Source organism: Sceloporus occidentalis, unplaced genomic scaffold (assembly GCF_023333645.1).
Source record: "Sceloporus occidentalis isolate IW3139 unplaced genomic scaffold, rSceOcc1.0.p SCAF_4, whole genome shotgun sequence".
In the NCBI taxonomy this organism is placed as follows: Eukaryota; Metazoa; Chordata; class Lepidosauria; order Squamata; family Phrynosomatidae; genus Sceloporus; species Sceloporus occidentalis.
This window is the reverse complement of record NW_028316984.1, coordinates 121,501,670-121,528,722: the sequence shown is the minus strand read 5'-3', so window position 1 is coordinate 121,528,722 and position 27,053 is coordinate 121,501,670. Positions and strand designations below refer to the sequence as shown.

Here is a 27,053-nt window from a genome sequence, read left to right as displayed (position 1 = left end):
TATTCTTATCTGGCTCCATACCAAACCAACCTTCTTTCAGCTGTAATCCATAAATGTTGTGGTCTCTTCTATTCTAAATAAATGTCTAAAGTGTTTCTTGGGACACACTGCCCATTTCACCTCTGCAATTACATTTGTTTTACAGTGGGAAAATGTGTACTGCATGCCTTCAAATCATTTCCAGCTTATGGTGAGCCCAAGGTGAACCTATCACAAGTTTTTTTGGCAAGATTTATTCAGAGGAAGCTTTCTATTGCTCTCCTCTGAGACTGAGAGAGTGTGATTTGGCCAAGGCCACACAGTGGGTACCCATGGCTGAGTGGGAATTTGAATCCTGGTCTCCTGGAGACCTAACCCAAGTCTCAAACCATTGTATCATGCTGGCTGTGTAGTAAGTCATTTAAAGGTAATTCTGAATGGGTTTATTGACTCTTACTCTAAAACAGAACTGGACAGATTGCAATTCTATACTTGGGAACAAGCCCCACTGAATTCAATAAAATGCATTTCCAATTAGACATGTATAGGATTCTGCTGTATATCCTTAGGAAAGTTCACTAGGAAAAAGGTCTTTTCTGAGCCAGAGAAGATCCTGTTTATTTGGGGGCAGGGGAGAGAGAGAGAGACAATTTTAGTTGTATCAAAACACTAGCCTGCATATATCTATTAATAGTCCCATGATTTAGCCTCTAACAGTATTCCCAGAGGCAATTCTGCTAAAAATGACATTGAATAAAGATGATGAACTTTGACTCACAAGTGTTGTTTCTCCCTGGAGAAAGGGTAGGAGAGGCGTTTCACTGTCTGATGCTTGTGTTCTGCCACTTTAGGTTGGATGGGCTCCGTTATTTTCTGAATTACAGAATTGATTTTTTTCAAAAGGCCATGTGGTTGATGAATTTGATACATCTGAGGACCAAAAAACAACCAAACAAGGCTTTGTTTTCCCATCACAAGCAAAACATGCCAAGGTTTCAAGAACAAAACACTCTTCAAAGGAAAGAAATAAAGGGGAAAAAGACCTGCAAAGGGAAACGTAATACAGAAAGGAGACCCACAACTGCAGAGCACATGCCCTTTGTGTGCACATAGTCCCACGCTCAGTCCTCAGCACACCAATATGTTGGATCATGGACACCAGAGATCTGTAGCTTGCCAAGATTTGGAGTTAGAGTTTCCAATTGGTTTGATTCAGTACATGTATATGTTCAAAACCAGGTTGCCAATATTCTGTGCTAAAAAGTAATAAAATATATTCAGTGCAAATGAATAATTTGCAGAATTTTGACCCAGTTCCAGGTCATACTCCAGAGAAGGGTGAGGATGATTTTTTCATTTATAGCCCTCTTTTTCCTCAATACCAGGACTGAAGGTGGCCTACAAATATTAAAACAAATAGTTTTAAAAACCCCTACAAAGTCATATATAAAACACATAAAAAGCCCTAGCACTCAATTCCTGTTGGAATAGAAAACTTTACACTTGCCAACAGAAAGACCGAAAGAAGAGTGCCATCCTAGCCTCTTTAGGCAGGGAATTCTAATGCTACCAATAAGACACTCTTTTGTGTTCCCATCAAACATGCCTGGGAATGTGTGGAACCAAGAGAATACCCTCCCCTGAAATCTCCACTGGGATCACTTGGGGAAAATATATCTGCCCCCTAGTCTCTCTATTGCCTACTCTTCTTTTGGTAGTTTTCCCCAACCTTCTTTCCCTGGTTTAGACAAGCATACAAACTCACAGAGGTTTCCAGTATTTAAGATTTCTTTCTTTGTCACAATGGTGTTTTGCTTGGCATTGGACTTGAACCATATTTTACACTATGTTTACATGCATGTACAATATGCTGTTAATCTATAATGTAAAAAAAAGACGCCAAAGAGAGGGTAAACCTCAAGCAAATTAATTTCAAAAATCATCTCACTAAAATTTTTTCTAGTTCTCAGGGTTGCACTGCAGTTTACACATATGTAAACAATACCTAGAGAAATCTCAGAATCCAGGGGATTATCTGGTTGGTTGACAAGGGTTGGGCCTCAGTGCATGAATGCTTCCTTTGTTCTCCTCATTACTAGCAGCAGCAGCAGCAGCAGCAGCACGAATTTTGTACATAAAACTACTACAGAAGAAATTATGCTATGCAAGGAATTGTGTAAATCAGAATAATATATACAGATTACAGAGTTTATATGGGATGCTATACATAGTCCTGCTTAGAGCACCCTTGTCATTCCTGCTACCATCTATTTTTAAACAAGAAGCACTGAACCAGCAGTGTAGGAGACGGGGCAAGATCAAATCTCTTCCAATTCTATCTCTCTATAATTCAAGACTCTTAAACATAATCGGGGAGGGGGGGTGTTGAAACATAACTAAAATAAGTAACATGAAAAATAGGACTGGATCAGCTACTGATAAGAAATTCAAACTCAAAGTATAATTTTAGTTTTACTTGCAATAAATTATTTTGCACTTTTAGGCTGTCTCTCGTTCCATTAAAGACATTTCCCTGCAGAGTCTGGGTTTTGCACTTAGTGTGACATTAAATATTGATCTATTTCTCAGTTTTGTACCCTGAACAGGTACAGATATATCTCTCAGAAGCTTCACATTCATCATATAATCATGTTCTCTGGTGACATGCTGTCATTTTTATAATGATAATTCAAATGATAACTCTGGAATTTAAGAATGCTTCCTACTTATCCCTTTATCCTTGGCTAATGTTGGGCATAGACAGGGGGTTACTCACATGCATAAAGAAATATACACTTCTCTACATTCAGTCATGACCTTGCCATGATGTTACTGGTGGCCAGAGGCAATATGTGCCCCCAAAGGGCACAGAGATCATTCTACTCTTATCTGAGCATTCAGATGAGAATATAAAAATCATTGCTATACAGTGAACTGAACACAGAGAGAGCTAAGAACTCTTTCTGTGTGCTGCTTCTATGTCCCAGTCCTGCAACAAAAACATCCTGAAGCCTAAGAACATGCTGTGTGGTGCTGTCATAGCAAGGAGACATACAATTATACCACCACAGCAGGGCATCTAGTAAGTTGGCTGGGAATCCAGTACTAGCAGTGGAGAAATGTTACTCATACCAGGCTGGATCCAAATGTAGTGATACTTGGAGCAGATCTACTGGAAACCAAGGGATATAAGGCACAAATTCAGATTCCATTTTGTCCCATTGATTTCAAAGGTATCACCAAGTCTGGATCTAATTCATTGCCAGTTGGCTACTTTTAAGATTTCCCCTCATAGAAATGCAGATTTACAACACTCTATCTAAGAGAAAAGAAGGCCGCTCAAAGTTAAATTCTCATGGAAGGAAGGCAGGACAGATAACATATTTTATGTCTGTAGGGCACAAATACCACTAGCTTAGTCAATGTTTGTTTTCCAAATAATCTGGTATATCTGAGTCTGAGGGCCAGAGATGAGGTGTTTGAAGCCCCAAACCCTTTTATGTATTATCTAAATCCTCTTCTAGTTCCTTGAAGCCCCTGGACCTGACCAATTTAATTTTTTTCAGTTGGCAAAAGGACCTTAAGATGCCAAAACAAACTGCATCACAACATGGCAACACATGCCACTATTCAAAAATCAAACAAAAAGAAAAACAAAGATCACCATCACAAGAACAAACCTTTGAGGGTGGGGAAGAAATCAGTGAAAAACTGAAAATAAAAGAACTGAAGAAGAGAATCAGTCTTCAGGGCTTTTTTGTGTCTTCATCTGCACTGTAGAATTAATCCAGTTTGATGCCACTTTAACTGCCACAGTTCATTGCTATGAAATTCTGGGAACTGTAGTTTTGTGAGACATTTACCCTTCTGTGTCAGAGAGCTCTGGTGCCACAACAAGCTATAATGTTCAGAATTCCATAACATTGAGCCATGGCAGTGGTGTCAAACTGGATTATTTCTGCAGTGCAGATGCAACATAGGTTGTGTTTTGGATCAAAATGGAGTGATGCAGCCCACCAGGGGACGCAGAGGCAAAAATAAGCACCTACCTTACTACAACTGTCTACCTGTGAGAAATGGTTGGAGAAGAGAAATAATGGAAGGAATTTCCCACACTTATTCTAGCTGTTAGTACATCAATATAATGTAAATTTAAATGTCAGGAAAAAATTAACTTAATTATTAAAATATCACCCTTTCCATGTAAATACAATTTAAGTAGATGTTTGACTTTTTAGCAATTAAGTTTTACTGCTAACCTTCCTATCTCTGAGCCACTGATGGCCCCATCCTTCCATTTTTTCTTATCCCCCTTTCAAGCTATGTCTTTATATTAATTTTATTTAAATGTAATGTTTCAACCTCTGCATGTGGATATAGAATAGAATCTAGTGTTTTGCAACTGGTTATCAGACATTCAATGGTACCCCATTAGTATTGAGGCAAGTCAGGAAAAGCTAACAAGCACTCTTTTTAAAGAGAAAACTGCTGTAGTGTCACACAGGTAAAACACCATGGACATGATTAATGGGATGTACTAGCAATATTTATACTAAGCAACTACAGAATGGTACCAACCATCTTTGTCAGCATCTCAAGGCACACTGTACAACACTTGCAGTTAATATGCACTCATATTTACATTTCACAGCATTCATTGTTCATGCATACATAATACACTATAAATTCTACACCAATGTTTACAAACTAGTCAGTAAATTGTTCTGCTTCCTTTATATACAGATAAAACTTTTTTATGCAGAGGTTGTGAAAATCAGTCAACTTTTTAAAATTTATTTGAAAAGCAAGTCTATGCTATGTTTCTGTGCCAGAAGAAAAGCTGAAACTAACCTTTTTGGTAGGCATTTTCAGTTTCATAAATTCTGCTTCCCGGCACAATACATTCCAGGGTGCATGTATTTTTACAAATCCAAGCCCATGTATCTTTGTCTAAAAACATTTAAAGAGACACATTTAGTTTAAAACAAGTGAAACACAAACTCATTCGATTTCACATTCTCCCCCCCGTTAAAAATAACACAGTTAATTTGGGTGAAAATAATGAATGTGAGGAAAAGCAAATAAAGATGATAGGGTAATGAATAAATACTCATGTCAGGCTACACCTGCTGTTGTTGTGTGGCTTCTGATTGTTTCTGACCTATGGTGCCCCTAAGGTGAATCTATCATAGGGTTTTCTTGGCAACTTTCTTCAGAGGGGGTTTGCTATTGCATCCTCTGAGGCTGAGAGTGTGTGACTTGCCCAAGGTCATCCACTGAGCAAGGATTTGAACCGTGGTCTCCCAGTGACCTAGTCCAATGCTCAAATCATTACACCATGCTGGCCCTCACCATGATAGATATTTTGATATAAAAAAGCAAACTTCGGATTAAAGGATAAGCCTGGTAGTGGTTAGTGGCTTCTGGGTCTGTGGGAAGGCAAAACTGTTAAGTGTTTTAGTGTGAAATTTAAGGGAGGCATCTAAGGAGCTTATCCTCAATTTTTTTGGCACTTTTGACACCTCCTTTAAAATTTGGACTAAAGCCCCTTGAACATTTGAATTAATGCCCAAGGTGGATTCACTGTGCTGCTATATGGAAACAACTAGCCAAATGCCTCTTAAAGAACATTTGAGGACATAACATTGATATTAAATGGCTTCACTTTAATGATTAAATGGACTTATTGAAGATAATTCTAAATGAAGTAATTTAATTTTGAATTTAAATAATTGCATTATAAACAGTTAGTAATCCTAGCTATGTCTCCCAGGTAAAGACTGGAAGATAAGGTGACACTTGTCCAGAAAAAATTGGCTGCAATTCATTACTCATTTACTTCACAGCAGCCCCATTCATTGTAATTGGAATATCACTTTATTCAGCTCAGGTTCACTAGTGTCTTCAATTCCAGGTCTCATCTGCAGGATGGAAGCGTTAATATTTGATTAATTCTCTAATATAAATCTGGGTTTTCCAAAGTATGGTTTACTCTGGTGTTCATACTGCTTATATTTTGAAATGATAAGAGTCAGTGGCTTAAGAGCCTATGCCAACAAACAAGGCTATAAATTTGGACTTCAGTTTTGAAATCCTTTTCAGACAAACAGGCTAGTAATACCACCTCCAAGGCTTGGAACCACTTCCTCCCAGGTCTTTGTTTTAATGCTGTTGCTGCTGTACTAGTTTACACAAGCATAAAGGCCTGTTTTCATCCTGTCACCCCATGTGCACCTGCTTACTAGAAATACATTACTCAAGGGACATAAATAGCTGCCAATATTCAATACGGCATAGCTTCAAAAACATGTATTAGCTTACTTCATGGAGGAAAATTTAATCAACTTAATATATGCCCTTCTTGAAATAAGCTACTACTTTTAACCAATATTAATGTCACCTGTAAGGTATTACAGAACTCTCCATGACAACCAAGCAACTGTCTGAAACAAAACACTTTGCCTTATATCAAGCCATGATTCAGTTCTCTATGAACATCTTAATACTATGCATTACTGGACAGTCAGTGCAAACTGATGCATATTTACTCAGACACAACATCCACTGTATTTACGGTAATAAAATCTATTCCTAGGTAAGTGTGCCTTAAATTTGTAGCAATTTTATACACGTTTATCTGCACAGGCTATCTGCACAGGTAAATGGGTGAAGGATTACTATCTAAGATCAAAATCCTATGGGCACTTGCCTGGAAGTAAATCTCATGGAGCACAGTTGGTATTACTTCCAAATAAACATTCACACAGTTCTGCTGCCAATGTGCTAAAAGAGGTGATTACCTATATAAAAATTGTATTTAGTAAAAATGAGAAACAGAAAGACAGTTTGTCTCTAATCACAGGTTATTGTCCTTGTAACAAGAACACTACACACTAATCTTCCACATGTAGCATGATAAAGCTTAGGGTAAAGGAATGTTGCCATGTAATCATAGGTAGGGTTTTATGTAGAAGTATGTCTCTTCCTTCTATTTACCATTATTACAAAATATCATTTTCACATAAGTAATTGCCACTTCTAGCAAATTGGCAGAAATGTGTGAATGCTTATTTTGAACTAATATGGACTGTATTCCATAAGATTTACCCCCTGGCAAAGAATCTTGAGAGCAGAGTTTGAATCCTGCTGAGTGACGATGGACAAGTCACACTCTCCCAGCCTCAGAGGATGGCAATGGCAAAGTCAAACCCCCTTTGAATAATTTGTGAAGAAAACTGTGCAATATGTTTGCCTTAGGGTTGCCATAAGCTGCAAATGACTTGAAAGCACAAAACAACACAAAAGTACATATAAGATTGTACTATATTAACTATATGTTGTTTTAACTTATAAACTGTTTTGGGTTCCATAATAGGGGAAAGCTGAGATATAAAATAAATAACAAATAATCCTGCCTTTTCTCCAAAACTGGACTCAAGGCATCTTACAAAAATTAACAGGCACAGATAACACTTATAGGTTAAAATGTACAAAACCTTATTGTTAAAAAGTATTTAACTACTTATTGAATTAAAAACAATTCAAAAAGCCAACTGAAACAGCTTTCTTGGATTTGGGGGGGAAAGGACCAAAGGACAGGTTATAATCAGTATACTGGTAGCATCAGGCCCTAAAACTCCCAAAAAATCCCTCCCAGGAGTTTCATGTATATGTTCAATAATACAGATGATAGTCCGGAATCTTACAGAACTCCACAGACATCAAGAAAAATGTCTTAGGATCACTTTCAGGGCTCAACTCTCCAAGGAAGGAATTGAGTCAATGTAAAACAGTGTTTTCAAGTACCATCCCAAAGAGATGGCCCAGAAGAATACTGTGGAGGCTGATTATCAAAAGCTGATGAAACTGCCAAAAGGTCCAGCAGAAGCAACATAGTATATGAATTGCCTTTTTGGATGTGAGCCATGTGGCATAAAAGCATGCAGAATATAACTCTCATTCAGCAATCTTCAGATATGAAAGCAAATATTGCTGGACAGTAATATCATTTACTGGTGCAGTAGGCAAGTCAAAGAGATACATTCAAAATCCTCTCTATCCCTCTGCTCTCCCAATAAAAGATCACTGGTTTTATGTGTTTTACATTGAAGGAACTGAGGTACATAATGAACAAGTCTTTTTCTGACTAGGCAGAATTTTGGATTTTGATTATAAAAATATATCTGCATTGCACTATAATGTCAGTTTGATACCCTTAACTATAATGGCTCCAGCCTAAAGAATCCTGAAATTTGTCATTTAGAAAGGTAGATGCACCCAGGTTTAGAAGAAGGCATGCAAAATTATTTCAACTGATGATGGAATATAGGCCACAAAGTTCAGCATTTTCTTTGATTCTACTTTTGAATCTCTGCCTATAATGCAGATCTGAGAAAGAGAGAGAGACTCTGATGTGAAACAATGGGCAATAATCCACTTCCAGCACAGTAAATTTAGGTTGAACATGTGAATAAATCACACAACCATTTTCCTACACAGCTCTTTCCTTCTTAGAGTAGGTATGGTTATATGAATTGGCCTTAGTTCTCATTATATTCTGAAAGTTTATGTAAGGCGTGAACAATCTAGAGGAAGAGCAAAAAAGTGCAACTGAGGATAAGACCTATGGCTATCCAAGCACAGTAGGGGTCCTGAGGTAAAGGAAGTAGACCAGGCAAGTTTTAGCATGCATATTCCCAGATCTGTAGAGAAAGCTTGCATGAGTGTGAGTATCAACAAAGAACTCCACTGGGATTAGAGCACTGGGATCTTTATGTGAAACCCTAGGCTTTTCTCTTATTTCAGTTAATGTGGCTTTTATTTTTCTGTTACTCATCTTCACCCTTGCATGACTACCCTTGTAAGAGGCCACTGGCAGAAAGGGACATATCCCTGTGGGGGATAATACTGACAAAGTCAAAATATACTTCCGTGGGAAATCTCTCCACTGGTTTGTTTTGGAAACATGCCCCATGTATCCTTCACCTATCTATCTCCTCTGCCATGCAGATCTTTTGACAATATCCTGCTCATAAATATGCAGGGATGGCCTCTGGGCTGCATTTGACCCTTGGCCCCTCCAAACTCTATAGGCAGTTTTTTTTAAGCCAAAAAGGAGGTGAATTGTGTTTCCTATCAAGGAATGGCAATTCATATTTTAAATGAGCAGCAGGAATCCACTTCACTGTTTAACATTTTAAAATACCAATTTTTCAAAATCAGAAATTGACTTGTAGCCACTACTAGGCCTCCCACCAGGTTTTTTTTTTTTTTTTTGGGTGGGGGACAGTCTGTGCCCCAACCTGCTGCAGTTTTCCACTTCTAGTCTATGGAGTCTAAAGTGAATTCATATTGCTATACAACTGTGATGTTTGAAACCTGTAATCACATCCGTAATTTGTATGGATCTCTCCTCTGTACCTAGCACCTTTTTATGCCAGTTCTAAAGGAAAATGTTTTTAAAAAGCTATAGTCATGTTATTTATTTATTTAGGGATGAACTTTCACAAAAGCAACTCCCATGGTCTGATGACAGACCTGTAAAAGCTAGGATGCATATTGAAAAGATTGCTTTCAAAGATAAAGAATGACACAGCTTTAAATATGTCGATTTAACTTGCTTATAGTTGCATACAGTTTACAATACAGAGTTTTGTCAAAAAAAAAAAAAAGCTAGGCTTTACATGTTGCTAAACAGAACCTGAAACAGTAGTGCTTCCTTCCATTTCTTTGCATTGTCAAAATAAACTTTAGTATTTGCTAACTCATCTTCATTTTCCCTCATGATCCTTAAGAGTCAGATAATCTCTAATAGACCATCCTTTTTTCCCCTTCTGGGAGGAGAACAGATAGCAGCAATGTAGATTAGTTGCCTGTCTGCTTTCCAGATATTTTCATCTGCTCCTAGAATGATTAGATTTTCCCCAGTGAGCTCCAGTCACCTCTTCCAGTAAAACTTTAGCTTTTACTGTCCAGTTGCTGTACGTTAGAGAAGCGAGAGCTAATAACTGTAATACAAATATTGCTCCAAATGGAAGGGTAGTATGAAATAAAAAAGTGAGTATGGTCATATCTGTAAGATAACTCTACTGCAAGAGAACTCTATAATCCAATTTCCTGCTGTTCCTCATCTATCTTGAACTGCTTTGAACAGTATATAGGAAAGGAATCATGGATAAGGGAAAGTTTAAACCTCCCCTTCTCTGCTAGCTTCCCCACTTGGGCTACTCAGCTCTGTGGTAGAAATGCTCCACTGAGAACCAATGATTCAAGGTATTCCATGGCACCTTCAAGATATTCCAAGGTACCTTGATGTAGCAGGTCCGAACTGAGCTGGCTTTACTTGTCCCTCACGTTTGTGGATGGAAAAAGGCATGGGGTTGGCAAGCTGTCATTGGAAATTGACACTTTTTGGTGGTTCTAGGTGAAAAGATGAGGATCATGGGAGGATGGGGATGAGGCCTGAAGACTGTTGATCCCCTGATGGTACTCCAATGAAAACTTCATGTATGCACTGTTGTAGGGATGCAACTGTATTCTATCCTTCTAATGGACACAAGATTTGAAGGCCTAAATACCTGAAAGGCATAAGGCCCCAACTGATCATGGAACCTAATCAGGGTCAGCTCTGGTTAGGACTTGAATGGGAAACTGCCAATGAATACCTGGTGTTGTAGGCTATATTTCAGAGGAACCAACTGGCAAAACTACCTCTGAGGATTCCTTGCCTTAAAAAATCCTATGAAATTCATGAGGCTGCCATAGGTTGACAGGTGATCTGAAGGTGCATGTGCGTGCATGCATGCACACACAAAAAATGGACATAGAACTGAGATTAGGGGCAAGACACACAACTTTATATTCACATCCATCTTTTGAAAATGTCCTGAAAAGGACCACAGGAAATCTGGAAACTGTTTCCTTTTAAAAAGAAAAGAAAAGAAGAATACTTCCAAGTAGAATCCTGTTCCTTAAAATGAAAAATATACTGGTATGCCCTTTCCGCTGTACATTTTATATATCTTGCCACTTTTAATAACATTGCTACTGCTGACCTGGTAATCCAGATATTAAATTGCATGAAAAACACTAAAAATTACACCTCACATTGTCTCAGTATGTACATTGTCTCAGTATGTATGCTTCACATAAAGTAGGATTCTGCAATAAGCCTTGTAGCAGTTTGTATGAGCCAAGAATGGCACATGCACATTTATTCTCAAAGATCACCTGAGCATCTAATGTGCCTGCCACAAAAGAAATGAACTGTAGAATTAGAACGTTCTCACTTGTGAATGCATGCTTTTCAACTCATACAAAAAGCTCTCCGTAAGGTGAAGAATGCACATGCAACAAAAAGGTTCACTCCTGAAGGGCTATATATAAAACATACAAATAAGGGAAATACACAAAACAGCTTTATGTTAAAGTTATGTGAAACTAAAAACATGTTCCATTCATACAGAAACCTATGAAAGTTTAATTTCTTACTATAGACCCAAGAAAAATTTTATGCAGCTAATTGTAAAGAAGAAGAAGTAATTACATCTTCATCTCTCTCCAGCTCAAGGCCAGCTTGCATAAGGTTGCTTTCATACTCTTCTCTGCGGAACCTCTTGTCATCTTCATGGTAATCCATGTGTGGTTCGCTTTCATCCATGTTAGCCTGCCCTCCTTTGCCGGGAAGCGGCTGCTCTTGTTTGCTGCTCCGGGGTGCCAAATCATTGAAGTGGATACGGCGGGTAAGTGTTCTGCTGAAAGAGGACTTCTTGTAGTGGTAAACCAGGATATAATCCACTTTCCTTTTCCCATCTCTAAAATAAAGTCCATATTTGCAATTGGCATCTGGATCTTGTGAGAATGAATTTAATAGCTGTAAATGGAAGAAAATTAAGAAGATTTAATTGTTTCTTTGAGCTGAAAAATAGTTAAGAACCACTGAAATAGTTAAGTATGAAATATTCCTTTTCATACAAGGCAGAAATATCAAACATTTGAAACGTTGGTTGATCAGTGACAGGATTCAGTGGTCATAAATTCATCTATCCACTCTCCCTCAAAGTTTTTTTTAAGAAAAGCATTTGTGGTCAACAGATCAATGCAAAATGTCTTTCCTCATGCTTTCAATACAATATACTCTCTGGACTTTGTGATATCACCCCTGTAGGTTACAATCTCAAGTTACCACATCCTGAAAACAATTACTTCACTTTTCCAACTCAGAAATACTTGTGTAGATTAGCCTGAACATTTATACCAGTCTGTGTATGCTCTTGCTCTCTATGATTTAAAAGTGCCAGAGATCATCTTGCCGCTCTACACCAAAGGCATCTGCACTTTACTACTGACAAACAGATTAATATTATATTCAAACATTAGTCACTTCTTTGTATCATCTGAAAAAGAGATCAGTTTGCACAGAGACTGAAAGAAGCCAGCTGGTCATGCAGCTCAACCAAAAAGGCCAGTGGAATGGGAGCAGGAGCAGACTAAGGTTCAGTTTTTTTGCTCTTTTCATAATTTTTTCTCAAGCAACATTAAAATGAAAATGCATCCTCTGCCCAAACTTAATACAACTTCTTAGCAGGAAAAAGTTGATATATCAACTAAAATGTGAATCTCTAGAAAGTTCATTTCTAGATAAAATGGTACATTTGGTTGTGCATCATGTTCTGCCTAAAACAATGCAGTGTGGATCAGCCAGGTTTCTACTGAGAGGTAAATTGGGATGCACATATGGCATCACAGGTCAGAAAAAGAGCAGTTTCTTCCATTTTCAAGATTCCTTTAGGGCAGATGTGAAGGCCTAAAGGGCATTTCATCACCTGAAACATATTTAATGGGCCATGTACCAGCTGTGAACATGGCTGGGGCTCAAACTGGGTGCATCTAGAATCCATGTGGGCATAGCCACCTACACTCTCACATGCCATTCACACACATATGACCATGCCCCCCCATCATCCACACACAAGTGTGCACTCCAACACCTCCCACCATCCAAACCATTCACACATATCATTCACATATACACTCTTCTGAGTCCTTCTCCATTGGCTTTTCAACTCAGTAGTGATGTTTTCCTTGCCCAGTATTCCTTGTTTTTCCAGTCAAACATAATCAGATTTTTTTCATTGTCCAGAACTGAGAGGCTCCCTCCCTTAGGCAAGGAACACACCTTATCTTTCCTAAGCAAATTGCAGAGCAAGAGGAAAAGTCTTAATTGCGATCAGCTGGTGACTGGAGATAAGAACATGTGGAGAATCACAGAACTGGAAGAGATTACAAGGGCCATCCAGGCCAACCCCCTGTCATGCAGCATATCACAATCAAAACACTCCCGACAGATTGCCATCCAGCCTCTGTTTAAAGAAGGAGATTCCACCACACTCTGAGGGCATATGTTCCACTGTCAAACAGCTCTTACTGTCAGGAAGTTCCTCCTAATGTTGAGGTGGAATCTCTTTTCCTGTAGCTTGCATTCATTGGTCTGTGTCCTATTCTCTAGAGCAGTGGAAAACAAGCTTGCTCCATCCCAATATGACACCTCCTCAAATACTTATACAGGCCTATCATATCATCTCTTAACCATCTCTTCTCTAGGCTAAACATACCCAGCTCCCTAAGTGTCTCTTCATAAGGCATGGTTTCCTGACCCTTCACTATTTTGGTTGCCCTCCTCTGGACATGCTCCAGCTTGTCAACATCCTTTTTGAACTGTGGTGTCCAGAACTGGACACAATATTCCAGGTGAGGTCTGACCAAACCAAAATAGAATGATAGGGCTTGTGAAAGGTTGACAGAACGTCAGTGCTAGAGGTTCCTCAAACCTGCTTTAGATGAAGGAGTAGTTAGGCCTGAATTAGGCTCTTCACCGTATCCAGAGGATAGGAATCTGTGCTCAGAAAATGCAAATGCACTGTTTTCTGCAAATGTGAAGAAAAGTAGAAGTTATTCTAACAACAGCAGCAATCTGCTTTATATCCCTGTGCTGAATCTGGGAAACATCAGAGTTAACAGATTATCTGGACACATTCCATTCTTGTTTTCAAGCCAGGGTGTGATGCTGAATAGCCTTAGTTGCTCTGATTGATGACTTATTCTAGGTGAAAGAAATGGGGAGTGCTGCCCTGTTGATTTTCCTAGATCCCTCAGAGATTTTTTTAAAAAAACAAATCACTGTAAAATGTGATGCAAACAGTATACTACCACACTATTCAAAAAACCAAAACACAAAATTTGTCTGTACAGTCGCCCCTCCTATTTGATTATATACAGAGGGGCAACCTCCATTACATGTAATGGCGCATGGGAGCACACCCTATTCAAGCCTATGAGGCTTGACTATGTGTAAGCCTCCATTTTTATGGGGGGGGGGGTCTGGAATGGATCCCCCATGCAAACGGAGGGCCAACTGTATGTCTGATGTTTATCTGTAAGTCTGAGCTGTTGATTGTTAATAAATAATGTATGTATGTAACTGGAACAATTTCCATCTAGCTTAAAATTGGCCACTGTAAAACCTTTGCTAAAAAAGCCCTCCCTCGACCCTCTGATGCATAATAATTACCGGCCACTTTCGCTATTGCCATTTTTGGGGAAGGTGATCGAGAGGGCGGTTGCAATCCAGCTTCAATCGATCTTGGACGAAACGGATTATCTAGACCCATTTCAAACCGGCTTTCGGGCGGGTTACGGGGTTGAGACTGCTATGGTCGCCTTGGTCGATGATCTCCATCTGGGCATGGACAGGGGTAGCGTGTCCCTGTTAGTGCTCTTAGATATCTCAGAGGCTTTCGATACCATAGACCATGGTATCTTTCTGGAGCGCCTGGCAGAGTTGGGAATCGGGGGCACTGCGCTCCAGTGGTTCCGACCCTACCTCTCTGGGAGGTTCCAGATGGTGCAGCTGGGAGACGTGTGCTCCGATAAGAGGGCCCTTACATCTGGGGTCCCTCAAGGAGCCATTTTGTCTCCCATGCTCTAACATTTACATGAAACCGCTGGGAGAGATCATCCGGAGACATGGGGCGTGGGGTTATCAGTACGCTGATGACACCCAAACAATTTTCTCTATGTCTCCGACTGATGCAGTGACCGGGGATGGCATCTCTCCTCTTGTGGCCTGTCTGGAGTCGGTAATGGGCTGGATGAGGGAAAACAGGCTCAGCTTGAATCCAGAGAAAACGGAAGTACTCGCGATAGGTTCCCCTGGCCCAGGGATGGCGGTGGTTCCACCTGTCCTGAACGGGATCACGCTTCCTGTGAAGGACTCAGTACGCAGTCTGGGGGTGCTCCTTGACTCGTCGCTCCACCTCACATCCCAGGTGGATGCGACGGTCAAGAGCACCTGTTATCAGCTTCAGCTGATACGCCAGTTGCGTCCCTACCTGGGCCGGAGAGACCTTGAAACAGTAGTACATGCTCTGGTAACCTCTCGGTTGGATTTCTGCAATGCGCTCTACATGGGGCAACCCTTGTACCATACCCGGAAGCTGCAACTAGTGCAGAATATGGCAGCAAGACTGGTCACTAATACATCCAGGGCCAGTCACATAACACCGGTCTTAAAAGACCTCCATTGGCTGCCTATTCGCTTCCGGGCGCAATACAAGGTGTTGGTTATTACCTATAAAGCCCTAAATGGCTTGGGCCCAGGGTACTTAGAGGACCGCCTCTCTCCATACAATCCGCCCCGCACACTCAGATCAACAGGGCAGCAACTGCTAAGAGTTCCAGGGGCGAGATTAGTCACTACCACCAGGAGGGCCTTTTCCACCTCGGCCCCCACCCTCTGGAACTCGCTGCCCGTCGAGCTCCGCTCGGCTACCTCCCTGGCCCAATTTAAGAAGGGGTTGAAAACACTCTTTTTTGAGCAGGCCTACCCCTGACCCCTCCCTCCTGAATGCCCTCCTCCCCCCTCCACCAGCATCGGTGAGTTGGCATGAGTTTTTTAGTGTTTTTAATGGAATGTTTTAATTGTATTATTGTTTTTACTTTTGTATGTATTTATATTTTGTTGGAAACCGCCTTGATATTTGAAAGGCGGTATATAAATAAAACTTTATTATTATTATTATTATTATTATTATTAACAATCACCAATCAGGCAACCAAGCCATATATTACTATTGTATCAACATATAAATAATTTAGAGCAGATTATATGAAGTCTATGATAAGCTATTAGTACAAGATTGTGGAAGCATAGTTGTTTATTTATTTTGACTGATATAATTAATAAATAAAAACCAATCAGTAAAAAGTTCTGATAATTGTTAATTGTATCTTACTGGACTGATTCTATAGGATGAGAGTAGGAGGCACCATGTCACAGTAGTTCTACTTCTATCTACATGGTTCATTTCAGACAGTGATTGTTATGGGATTCCTGTTCAACACTTTGCCCTTCTGAATCAACGGGACAGCATTCCTCTTGTCTTCCATCTATAGATTGTCAATTGGAGAAACTGAATTTGTGACACCATGGTCTGAAACCAGACTCATGTATTGGATAATGCCAGGATACTGGAAATTGTTGGGTGAATGACATCAAACTGAAGCTGAATCCCAGTAAAACAAAAAGCTTTCTGGATGGGTGGTTCTCATATCTGGGAACTGGGTAAGCAATTTGTTCCAGATGAAGCTGCACTCCCAAGAGAACAGATGCATAGTTGGTCATGCTCCAAGAGTCATCTTTCAAGACTCATCTGGACTTCATGACCCAGAATGCCCAGGACCAGTTTTGTCTAGTCCACAGCCTTTCCTGGACAGGGATAAGCCAACCACAGTAGTTTGTGTGCTAACATCCTGATTAGACTACTGCAATATGCACTGTATGAAGCAGATCCTGAAGACAGCTCAGAATCAGGTAATATGAACTGCAGCAGCTAGATTGGTAGCTGGGAAGTCTTACAGAAATAATATAAAAGGTGGCTGCCAATACATCTCCAGTCAGTATTCAATGTGCTGGCTTGTGGAAACATTTAAAGTTCTAAGTGACTTGGGACCAGCACCTCTTCCTACATATGCCTGTTTGAGGAATAAGGTCTGTTGGAGGTGAACTTCTCTGTGTTCCTCTAGTGGGAGCAATACACTGTTGAAGCATTTGGGGGAAGGTCTTCTTAGCTGTGATGCCTTTATTGTTGGATGCTCTCCCTTTATAGGCCTCACTGCACTGACTTCATTCTGATTCCAAGTAAAACACTGCTTGTTACTAAAACTTCTCAAGTTTAATTATTTTATCTACATACATGATTTTAAAATATTTTAAACTGTCATCTAATTTAATATGTTGGACTCTTGAAATTATTTTCAAATGTTTTAAATATTTTAAATTGATGTTATTATATACCACCATGAGATCCTTTGACATTATATATATATATTATATAATCAGTCAATCAATGGAACAATCAATCAATCCTGTCTTTCTCCCCAAACTGATACTTGTGTTGACAGATTCTGGTCAATCTCTCTCTCTCTCTCTATGGGAATACTCTGTCCAGCTTTTTTGACTGTATGATTACTACTGTAGGCCACTTGATAATGTTGGAAGTGAGGCCTAAGTACCCTAGGTATCCCAAACTGCCTGATCTTGGAAGCTAAGCATTTAGGAGCCCTGGTGTTGTAGTGGTTAAATGCTGGTACTGAAGCCAATCACTCACAGTTGCAAGGTTGTGAGTTCAATTCCAGCCAAGGGCTCAGGGCCAACTAAGCCTGGCATCCTCCCGTAGGTCACTAAAATGAGTACCCAGCTTGTTGTGGTAATTAGCTTAAACACTGTAAACCACTTAGAGAGTGCTTAAGTGCACTGATAAGCAGTACAGAAATGTACTTGTTATTGCTAAGCAGGATCATCCCAGGTTAGAACTTGGATTGGGCAATGCAAATAAATTACAGGTGCTGTAGGCTATATTTCAGAGGAAGAAACTGGCATAATTACTTCTGAGTATTCTTTACCTAAGAAAATCCTATGAAATTTGTGGGACCTGACTTGAAGGTGCACATGCACACACACAATGTTGGCAAGATTACAAGAAAGGAGTCAATTGTGTGCCTCTCTTCCATGCCCCGTTGCCTTAATTATAATGAGACAAAATGGCAAGATTCTTTCTATGGAACTTTGGACTTACTAACAAATGCAATAAGGAGGCACAGCTTCCATGCCATAAAAGTAAAGGACATCAATCTTGCAAGTAAGACAGAAGTAGCGGGACTCTAATCCTGAACCATCTGCACTATTTCACAATAATTTTATCTGTATTTGTTTTTATAACATCAGAAAGCAGGTCACACCTGGGCACACACCTGTCTCTTGAGAGGAACACAGCCTATCAAACACTGAAGCATTGAATTTTGTGTGAGCTCATACTCTCAAAGAGAGTTGTCAAATTCAATAGACTGACATCTAAAGACCACCAAAGTTGCACCACAGAAATGGTATAATAGCAGGACTTGGCTGGAGTAGGTGGTTAAGATCTATTATTGATGTTCCAGATCAGGATCTTCATATATAAACCCACTTTTTCTTAATTAAACAAAGTGCTCAGAATGATTCCTTTATTAGACTGTAAGAGGAAAGAAAGCCATTGATGCTTCCAAGTTTGCATGTGTGGTCTTTCTCCAGAGACCACTTTTCTACAAATTTGACTGCAGCATAAAAAACAGATGCTTCCCTCTGAGGAGAAAAAAAAATCCAGTGTTGTTTTTTGTGCCATTTCTCAAAGATGTCATAGTCTCCTGATTTGCAAAGTGTTTTTTTTTCAAAGAGCTTTTCATAAATTCTAGTGCACAAGCCATAGCTGAAGTGACTAAATCTGGAGACATAATGTGGAAAGATGTAATTCGTAGAGTTTTAAAAACTGTGCCAGGCAACTGAAGAAACACAAAGATTTTACTAAATGCCAAACTAGATTTTATAAGGGACACAGAGCTGCGTAATACAGCATTTCTTTGATCTTCTTTTAAGCCTAAGACAGAAAGAATGTGTGATGAGTTTCAATGTGCTGTGGGTCTCTCCACTCATCTCTAACATCAGCAGAGGATGGGAAAAGAAGCAGGGAGATACACAGTCCTGGTTCCTACAAGACTCCTGTTGCAACTTCTCTTCTCAGTAGGCTAGAGTATCCAGATTTATTTTTTTAAAAATAACTTTTTATTTGATTGTCATTTTAAAAATTAAGTCTTTTAAAACACAGTTTTTGAATTACATGCTTTTCATTTTCATTTATGATTAGTTCATTTTAAAAATTTCATTTGTTTTCTGATTGATATAAGTTTGCCACTCTTCTCCGTTTGAAGGCGTTTTACATGCAAAGAGCACATTCTCCTCCCCTGAGTTTTGTACTACTTCCTGAGAGCATCAGATCTGTCACATTTGAGAAAACCAGGAGAAAGGATTCTCATTTTAAAATCAATAAATAATTTTCAAAGGTCCCAGTGACCGCTGCAAAGGGACACCCAGTTGCATGTCTCGCCTCCTTGTGATTTCTTTGTTCTTAATTCAAAAGACGAGACCTAACAAATTTAAGAATGATGGGACAAAGGGTCTCTGTCTCACAGCCAATAGCAGCAGGCATAAAGAAACAGTCTGTCATCTAAACTAAACAGAGTTTTACAGTGAGTCAGCTGTCAGTTTCACTTATTTATTCTATTCCTTTTCCTCTGTCTCTTCTCCTGGCTCTCTAACCTTTCTGTGATCTTTACAATTTTTTTCAGAATCCAACAACTAGACCTCTTTTACTCTTCCTTTCTTGTAAGCCTTCTGTGATCTGTCCATGCTGTTCCACAGTGTTTCTACTCTACACCAATGACATATTGGGAAACTAACACATTTTTCATTTATTTTAATTTCTGCTGATTTTCATGCCGAAACCAATGTTAACTATGAGCTCACCTGTTTTGTATTCATTTATACTTTTTAAAAACTTGGACATGACTACTGGGGATTGTGGATATTATGTCCCTGGTGTGAGGCTGTGGTTCAGGGTGCTAATACATGATCTGCACATATATATCCTGGGCATATGGAGACCCACTACCTATCATAGGAATGGCAAGTAATTGTATTCTTTCAAAGAACTAATTGAATTATGATGCATATTTCCACACTAGCGCTATGCTATTATTCCTTGCGTTAGCTGGAAAGACTCTTCTGTTAAGGTTAATAAACAGATTTTTTTAATAGTCTCAGACTGTCACTCCAACACAGAAATATCTCAATAAGCCTGACAAAGGGATATAATCTCAATCAATGTGTTTCAGAAACATAATGCTATTTATAATTGATAAAACCCATAGCTAAAAAAACCCTTAAATTCTACTAGTTTACAGGAAAACGTCAATTAAAATAATCTCTATCCGAAAAATAATTTCCTATTTCTGCTTCATAGTTCAACAACAAAAAACTGAGTTCCAGAGTTATCATTCTAGATCTTTATCACTAATGTTTTCAATCAGCTTACCAATGACTGGATTTTGTGTTACTAACAACATTGCTCTAAGAATGGCCTCTGTAGTTTGTTTACATCCTTTTACGTTTGAACTTATTTTAACATTTAATTCCATTCTGACCTTACTACATGCATACACACAGATACAAAGATATTTAATTCAGATTACAACTTAACAAGCTTTGGGATATTCATTTCATTTAGGATCATGATAAATCAAATTGACTCTGCCATAATAAATTCATTAGTGTTTTTTTTTTTTTAAATTCCAGAAAATTTGATTTTCTCCCCAGAAAACACCTAGTTACACCTCTGGAAACAGATAATACATTCTGCACCTATCTTTTCACTGTCTGTCTGTCTGTCTTTTTTAGTGGAGAGAGGACAGAGACTGTATAATAGGAAGAAAAAAATAGGTAAATCCCCCCCATCGCATATCTCTATCAAAGACAGCTGCATCATTTGATGCCTAACTCTGAATTAGAAACGATGTAAATACATACATACATGCAAAAAATACTACTATTTTATTCTCAGATAACATTTGGGAACAAACCCTTAAGGGTAATCTGTCATAAATACAAATGTTTTAATACCATTAATATTATTTTGAAAATTCAAAGAATATAGGAAAAAGCAGTGGAAAAACTTTTCAAAAACTATATCTTTGTTCTGCAATGCAAATAAAGTGCAGCGTGTATATATTTGTTCCCATATAGGTGTATGAATATCTTTGATTAGAATTGAGGCTTTTATAAAGTAATGGAAAGCTTTTTTTTAAGTGTCTGGTCTTTAAATCAGCTTTGTCTTGGGAAGGATTAGCATGCAGTGGGGACATAACCACAACCGTGGGCTATGAAAGTATTGCGAACACAGGCGAATCTCCCTGTAATGTCCACATTTGACAATAAAGAGGATGTGGAGGCTTTTAGCACCTTTACTCACCGTACTTTCTGTGCGAACATATCCTATATCTTCAATAGCTCTGATGTTGATAATGTGAATCCCTTGCTCCTCAGCAGGTAAAGTGGAATATTTCTCATTCACTCTCATTGTTGTTTCATGAGGAGCATCCCCAAAATCTTCTGGCAGAAACTCCACCCCATTAAATGAACCATCCGTGTCTAAAGAGAAAAGGAACAGATTGGTTTAAAACCTTTCTTTGCACCTCATATCCAGTCTCTCAGGCATCACAACACTCTCCAGCTGGAACATATCTGGTTCCAGTCTGCATCTGCCCCTTACCTTTTGTCTTCCCACCCCTTTGTAAGTCCCTCCTGTCAGCCTTGCCTTATGCTCCCCTGGCTCGGTACTGAGCACCTGTATACTTTTCCCAGGTTCCTGCTTGAGAATGGCTTAGTTAATTAGCACTGCAAGAAATGATTCTGTGTCTCAGGACTATAGGGACCAATGGGTTCTTGCAAGCTGTACTTAGCAGCTGATTGAACTGAATTTCTAATCATAGTCACTGCAAACATACTATGCTCTATACTACAAATAAATAGCAGTATCATAAGATAATACAATGAAGTTTAAATCTGCCACACAACTGCTTACTTATACAACAATAGCATAGCTAAACCTATGCATAGAAATAATTCTATAATAGAAACACAATATTTACAGTCAAATAGGTTGGCAGCAATGTTGTTTGAGAACACTGGAGAAAAATACAAGGGTGGGAGCAAGATTTAAACAGTTTGTAAGAAGATATCTAAATTAGTCAAATAAATATGTAACTTTTTAGAACTTATCAGACTGATGAATTCATATTGTTAAAAACTCTATTAGCTATCCTTTCCTATGTGTGAAAACTAATGCATGCTGGATCAGAGGAAGCAAGTACCTGCTTAAATTATATATCACTAATCCCTCTACTTGCCCCCCCAAGACTGTGAACACTATGCACACACCATGATGTTATGTTATTCAAGGTAAATATACATTGCAAAGAAAGTCTCTAATGTCTGCTCTGATAACTGCCATCTCAAGTCTATTTGTGCCTAGATGTAATACCAATGGCTCACATGGCAGTGGGATGGTGACTTTGCTCTAGGTTTCATTCTGAACTTTAAAAGGTACTCGACCTATCTGGCGAATAGGTTTAATTACCTTAGACAGCACCTTCCAAAAAATGTGAGGTGGATTCTTTGCCCCACCAACATGGAAGCTGTCAGCTAACACTGTGTAAGACTTCCTCAGAAATTTACACCAACTTCAATTGAAAATTTGTACTAGTGCTGCTATTCTGAAATTACAACAAACTTAGATCCTTTCTATACAAATGTTAGTCTGTGGATGAGCTCAACATTTGAGTTCTTACATGGAAGAAGTCTAGCACTTGCATAAAATGGTTTATAGAGCAAAAGACTGTATATCTTGGCAGGAGGAGGCGAGAAAGATTCTGTTCAAAGGAAGTAATTACATAAAGAAATTGTTTAAAAGATTCTCCAATAATTGAACTTAGGAATTTTATGTTTAAATTTAAGTAACTAATTTATATAATTGTCAAGGATTTGGCTCTATTAGTTTATTACAGCAAACACAGAATAAATAGTCTTGTGGAACTGTGTTACTGCTGTGTGCCTCAGCATCATTTCTGACTTAAGGTGACCCTAAGGTGATCCTATCACAGGGCTTCCTTGGCAAAATTTGTTCAGAGGGGGTTTGCCTTTGCTTTTGTCAGAGGATGAGAAAGTGTGACTTGCCCGAGGACACACAGTGGGTTTCCATGGCTGAGCAGGAATTAAATCCTGGTCTCTCAATGTCCTAGTCCAACGCTCAAACCACTGTGCCATGCTAGCTCTCTAAAACATTGACTACAGCCCAAATTTGATGAAGTGGGTTGTAGTCCACCTAAGGCTATACCATTATAAAATTTGTTAATCTTTAAGGTGCTGGTAGACTGTTAATATGAATCAGTATGGGAATGGGTTGGAACTCTGTTCAGATGAGTCAATTCTATTGTGCAATTTCAAACAATTGCCCATCTGTCACTATGTTCACCTGGGCCCCCAGTGTCAAGAGCCTTGGCAATGTGTCACATAACAGAGAACAAACATATCGGCACAATAGGCAAGGAAGCATAAAACTGGTTTGTTATGGTTAGCAGAAAAGATGTGAAATGTAAATATTTCAGTAACAGGAGCTTATACTCTATGAAGGAAATGCTTCACTTCAAATCAATTTAGTATTAGATAAGCTGCAAGGAAGTAATTCGGTCCTCAAGATCTGTATAATCAATGGAGTATACAGTTACTGATCCCATGTGGAAGACTGACACAAAGCTTTCTTATTCCCAGAATGTGTTTTAAAAAACAACAACAAACTTCAGCACATGGTGTTCCAGTCTGTTACAGTAAAACAAAATCTCAGTTCTTTGTCATGTACTTTAGACTGTAGGATGAATAGAGAAGGAAATAGGACCACTATCAATCAGTGGCCTTTTCCTCTACCTCAAGAGTTGTCTGGAATCCATCCCCTGATGCTGTAACAGAGGGAGAGACAGGGAAAAGGGCCATTTCATTAATTTAGCTGAGAGAACAGCATTTTTTTTCTCTATTACTTTTTTTGTGGGTTTTTCGGGCTATGAGGCCATGTTCTAGAAGATTTTATTCCTGATGTTTCGCCAGCAATTGTGGCTGGCATTTTCAGAGAATGCTGTCAGGGAAGAGAGTGGGGTATATATACTGTTGGTTGAGAGGAAGTGATTTACATGTTAATCTGTGTATTTTTCTGTTGTTGAAAGCAAGGTCTCAGTGTGTCTATTGTTGCCATTCAACAACAGAAAAATACACAGATTAACATGTAAATTACTTCCTCTTAACCAACAGTATATATACCCCACTCTCTTCCAAGCCAGCATTCTCTGAAGATACCATCTACAGCTGCTGACAAAACATCGGGAATAAATTCTTCTAAACACGGCTTCATAGCCCAAAAAACCCCACAAAAAACTATGGATGCCAGCCATGAAAGCCTTCAACTTTTTTGGCTCTGTTACAACAACTGTATCTATTACATCTTATTATTGTAAGAACCATATAACATAAAGAATTGCTGCTTGAGTGTTTCTATTTTCCTTTTCATACCTCATCGTCTTTTCCTTTTGTGCCTTTAAAAATATAGAGAGAATTAAAATGATAGAGTTGGGCCTCATGGACAATTTATTCTAACCCCTGCTCAGTGCATAATTTCCAGCTAAAGCATCTGCAGGAAGTAGTTGTCTAGCCTCTTTTTGATGTCCAATTGGTTCCACTGCTGAATTGTTCTCATTGTCAAGAAAATCCTTCTAATATTCAATTGAAATCTACTCTCCTGTAACTTTCTACCATTTGACCTAGCAGTACCTGTCAGGACAGCCGAGAAGAGACCTGCCTCCTCCTTTCTGTGACATCCCTTGAGGTCTTGAAAGAGTGCAATCATGTCACCACTCAGCCTTCTCTTCACCAAACTGAACATACCCAGATCCTTCAACCTTTCCTCATATGTTTTGTTCTGTTGTTGTTGTTGTTGTTAACTGCCCTTGAGTCGATCTCGACCCATGGTGACCCCATGGATGAGACATCTCAAGGCTCCCTGGCCTCCACTACTCTGCTTAGTTCCTGTAATTTCATACTGGTGGCCTCCTTAATACAGTCCATCTATCTAGCATGTGGCCTTCTTCTCTTTCTACTTCTCTCCACTTTTCCTAGCATTACTGGGCTTTTTCCAATTGATATTGTATCAAAGGAAAGAAGGGAGGAAGGGGATTTAAAGGACTTGGAAAATGGAAAAATAAATGATGTTTATATGTATGTAAAAGAGGTTACAATTTTCTGTCCAGTTTTGGAAAACAAAATAAAAATATTGGGAAAATATTCAAACATCAGGGACTGCAGTCAAGAAATCAGAAAAAAAGATTAAGAATGGCAGCGGCGGGGGGGGGGGGGAGCTATAAAAGAACTAGAGAAGATCCTGAAGAGTAAAGAAAACAATGTAAAGTATAAAAGAGTAAATATATACATTGTATAGTAAACAATTTTTAGAATTTGGTGCTCATCTTCATATGGCTCTTCATTCCATGTGTTCTTCATTTTGTCATCTCTTTTATATAACTGTTCTGTATATTGCATCCAGTGTCTTTTCATTCCTTCCTAGTCTTGAATTATGTTATTTTTATTATAATAGAGCATTCCGGTCATTGGTCTGAACTTCCCTTTGATTTCCTAGATCTTGTTGAATAGGTCTCTCATTCTTACTTTTTTGTTGTTGTCTTCTATTTCTCCGCATTGATCATTGTAGTAGATGTCTTTATCTTTTTGCACTAGTCGTTATACTGTTGCTTTCATGATTCTGAGTTTATTCATGTCTCCCTTTTGTTTAGCTTCTTTCTTTCCTTAACTCCTTGTAGTGTTTATCTGTCATCCATAGTTTCAACTCTTTCTTTTTGGCTACTGAAAGTGTCTCTCTGTATTCTTCTTTCATTGTGCCCCTGTCAGTAAATTCTGACAATATTCTCAGACAATTGTTCTCCAGACCTCTTATCATCTGGATTGCCCTTCTCTGAATCTGCGTCAACTTGTCTGTCTGTTGGTGGTGGTGCATACCTTCAAGTCATTTGCAATTTACAGCAATCCTAAAACAAATCTATAAAGGGTTTTATGACACTAAGAGTGTGTGACTCATCCAAAATCACCCAATGGGTTTCCATGGTCAAGCAGGGAATCGAGCCCTGGTCTCCAGGGCTGTAGTCCAGTGCTGAAACCACTACACCATGCTGGCTATATCCTTCTTAAATTGAGGCATCCAGAAGGCATCTTCCCTTTCTGCCACATCCATTATTTTTGAATAAGTTATATCCTTGAATTCTAATATTCCAATCATGGGAGTCATTCCACATATAACAGAAGCTTGAGAGCAGAGACTGTCTTACTGTTATTGATCTGAAAGCTGCTCTAGGAGTGAAGAGTATTTCTGACTGAATACCTAGGCTGTATTTAGATACAATGATAAATTATAGTTTACACTAAAGCATGAATCAATGTTGGACTTGACAGCTCTTCCTTTCCTCCCTTGTTCTTTTCCAACAATTCAACTACACTGGACCCTTGTTATACGCTGGGGGTTGGTTCCAAGATCCCCCGTGGATAACAAAATCCATGGATACTCAAGTCCTATTAAATATAATGACATAACAAAATGGTGTCCCTTATAAAAAAGTGGAAAATCAAGGTCTGATATTTGAAATTTATACTTTTTTTGAACATTTTCAAACTGTGGATGCTTGAATCCATGTATAAAAAATCTGTGTATAAGAAGGACCGACTGTATAAGGAGAAATTCAGAAGCTTCTGCTGTTTGCTTTTGAGCTTGATTAAATTTATGTTCTTATAAGATATCAAAACAACTAGAGGTCCACATAAAACATATGATTAAAATTACACATTTACAATTGTACAAATGTCTGATAAAATACAATAAAACAAATCCAACTTGACCAACAAATAATAAAATATTTTTTTTATTTATTTTCTGAAAGCTTATGCAAATAAATGCTTTGATCTGTTGCCTAAGATACAAGAGAATAGGGAATTCTAAGGTTAAGCTCCCACCTGTGAAAAGGGTCTCCATGCATCTTGG

The 27,053-nt window shown here is 38.8% G+C and overlaps 1 protein-coding gene across 1 annotated transcript in view; it reads right to left on the bottom strand.

The window, feature by feature from the left end:
* Positions 1–27,053, bottom strand: part of ANO1 (anoctamin 1) — a 169,517-nt gene that overhangs the window by 89,252 nt on the left and 53,212 nt on the right. The window contains exons 2-5 of the mRNA XM_089523489.1: positions 21,378–21,556; positions 11,525–11,851; positions 4,831–4,929; positions 758–909 (exon numbers count right to left, since the gene is read on the bottom strand). Coding sequence (XP_089379615.1) covers positions 758–909; positions 4,831–4,929; positions 11,525–11,851; positions 21,378–21,556 — 757 coding nt within the window. The remainder of the gene's footprint in view (positions 1–757; positions 910–4,830; positions 4,930–11,524; positions 11,852–21,377; positions 21,557–27,053) is intronic.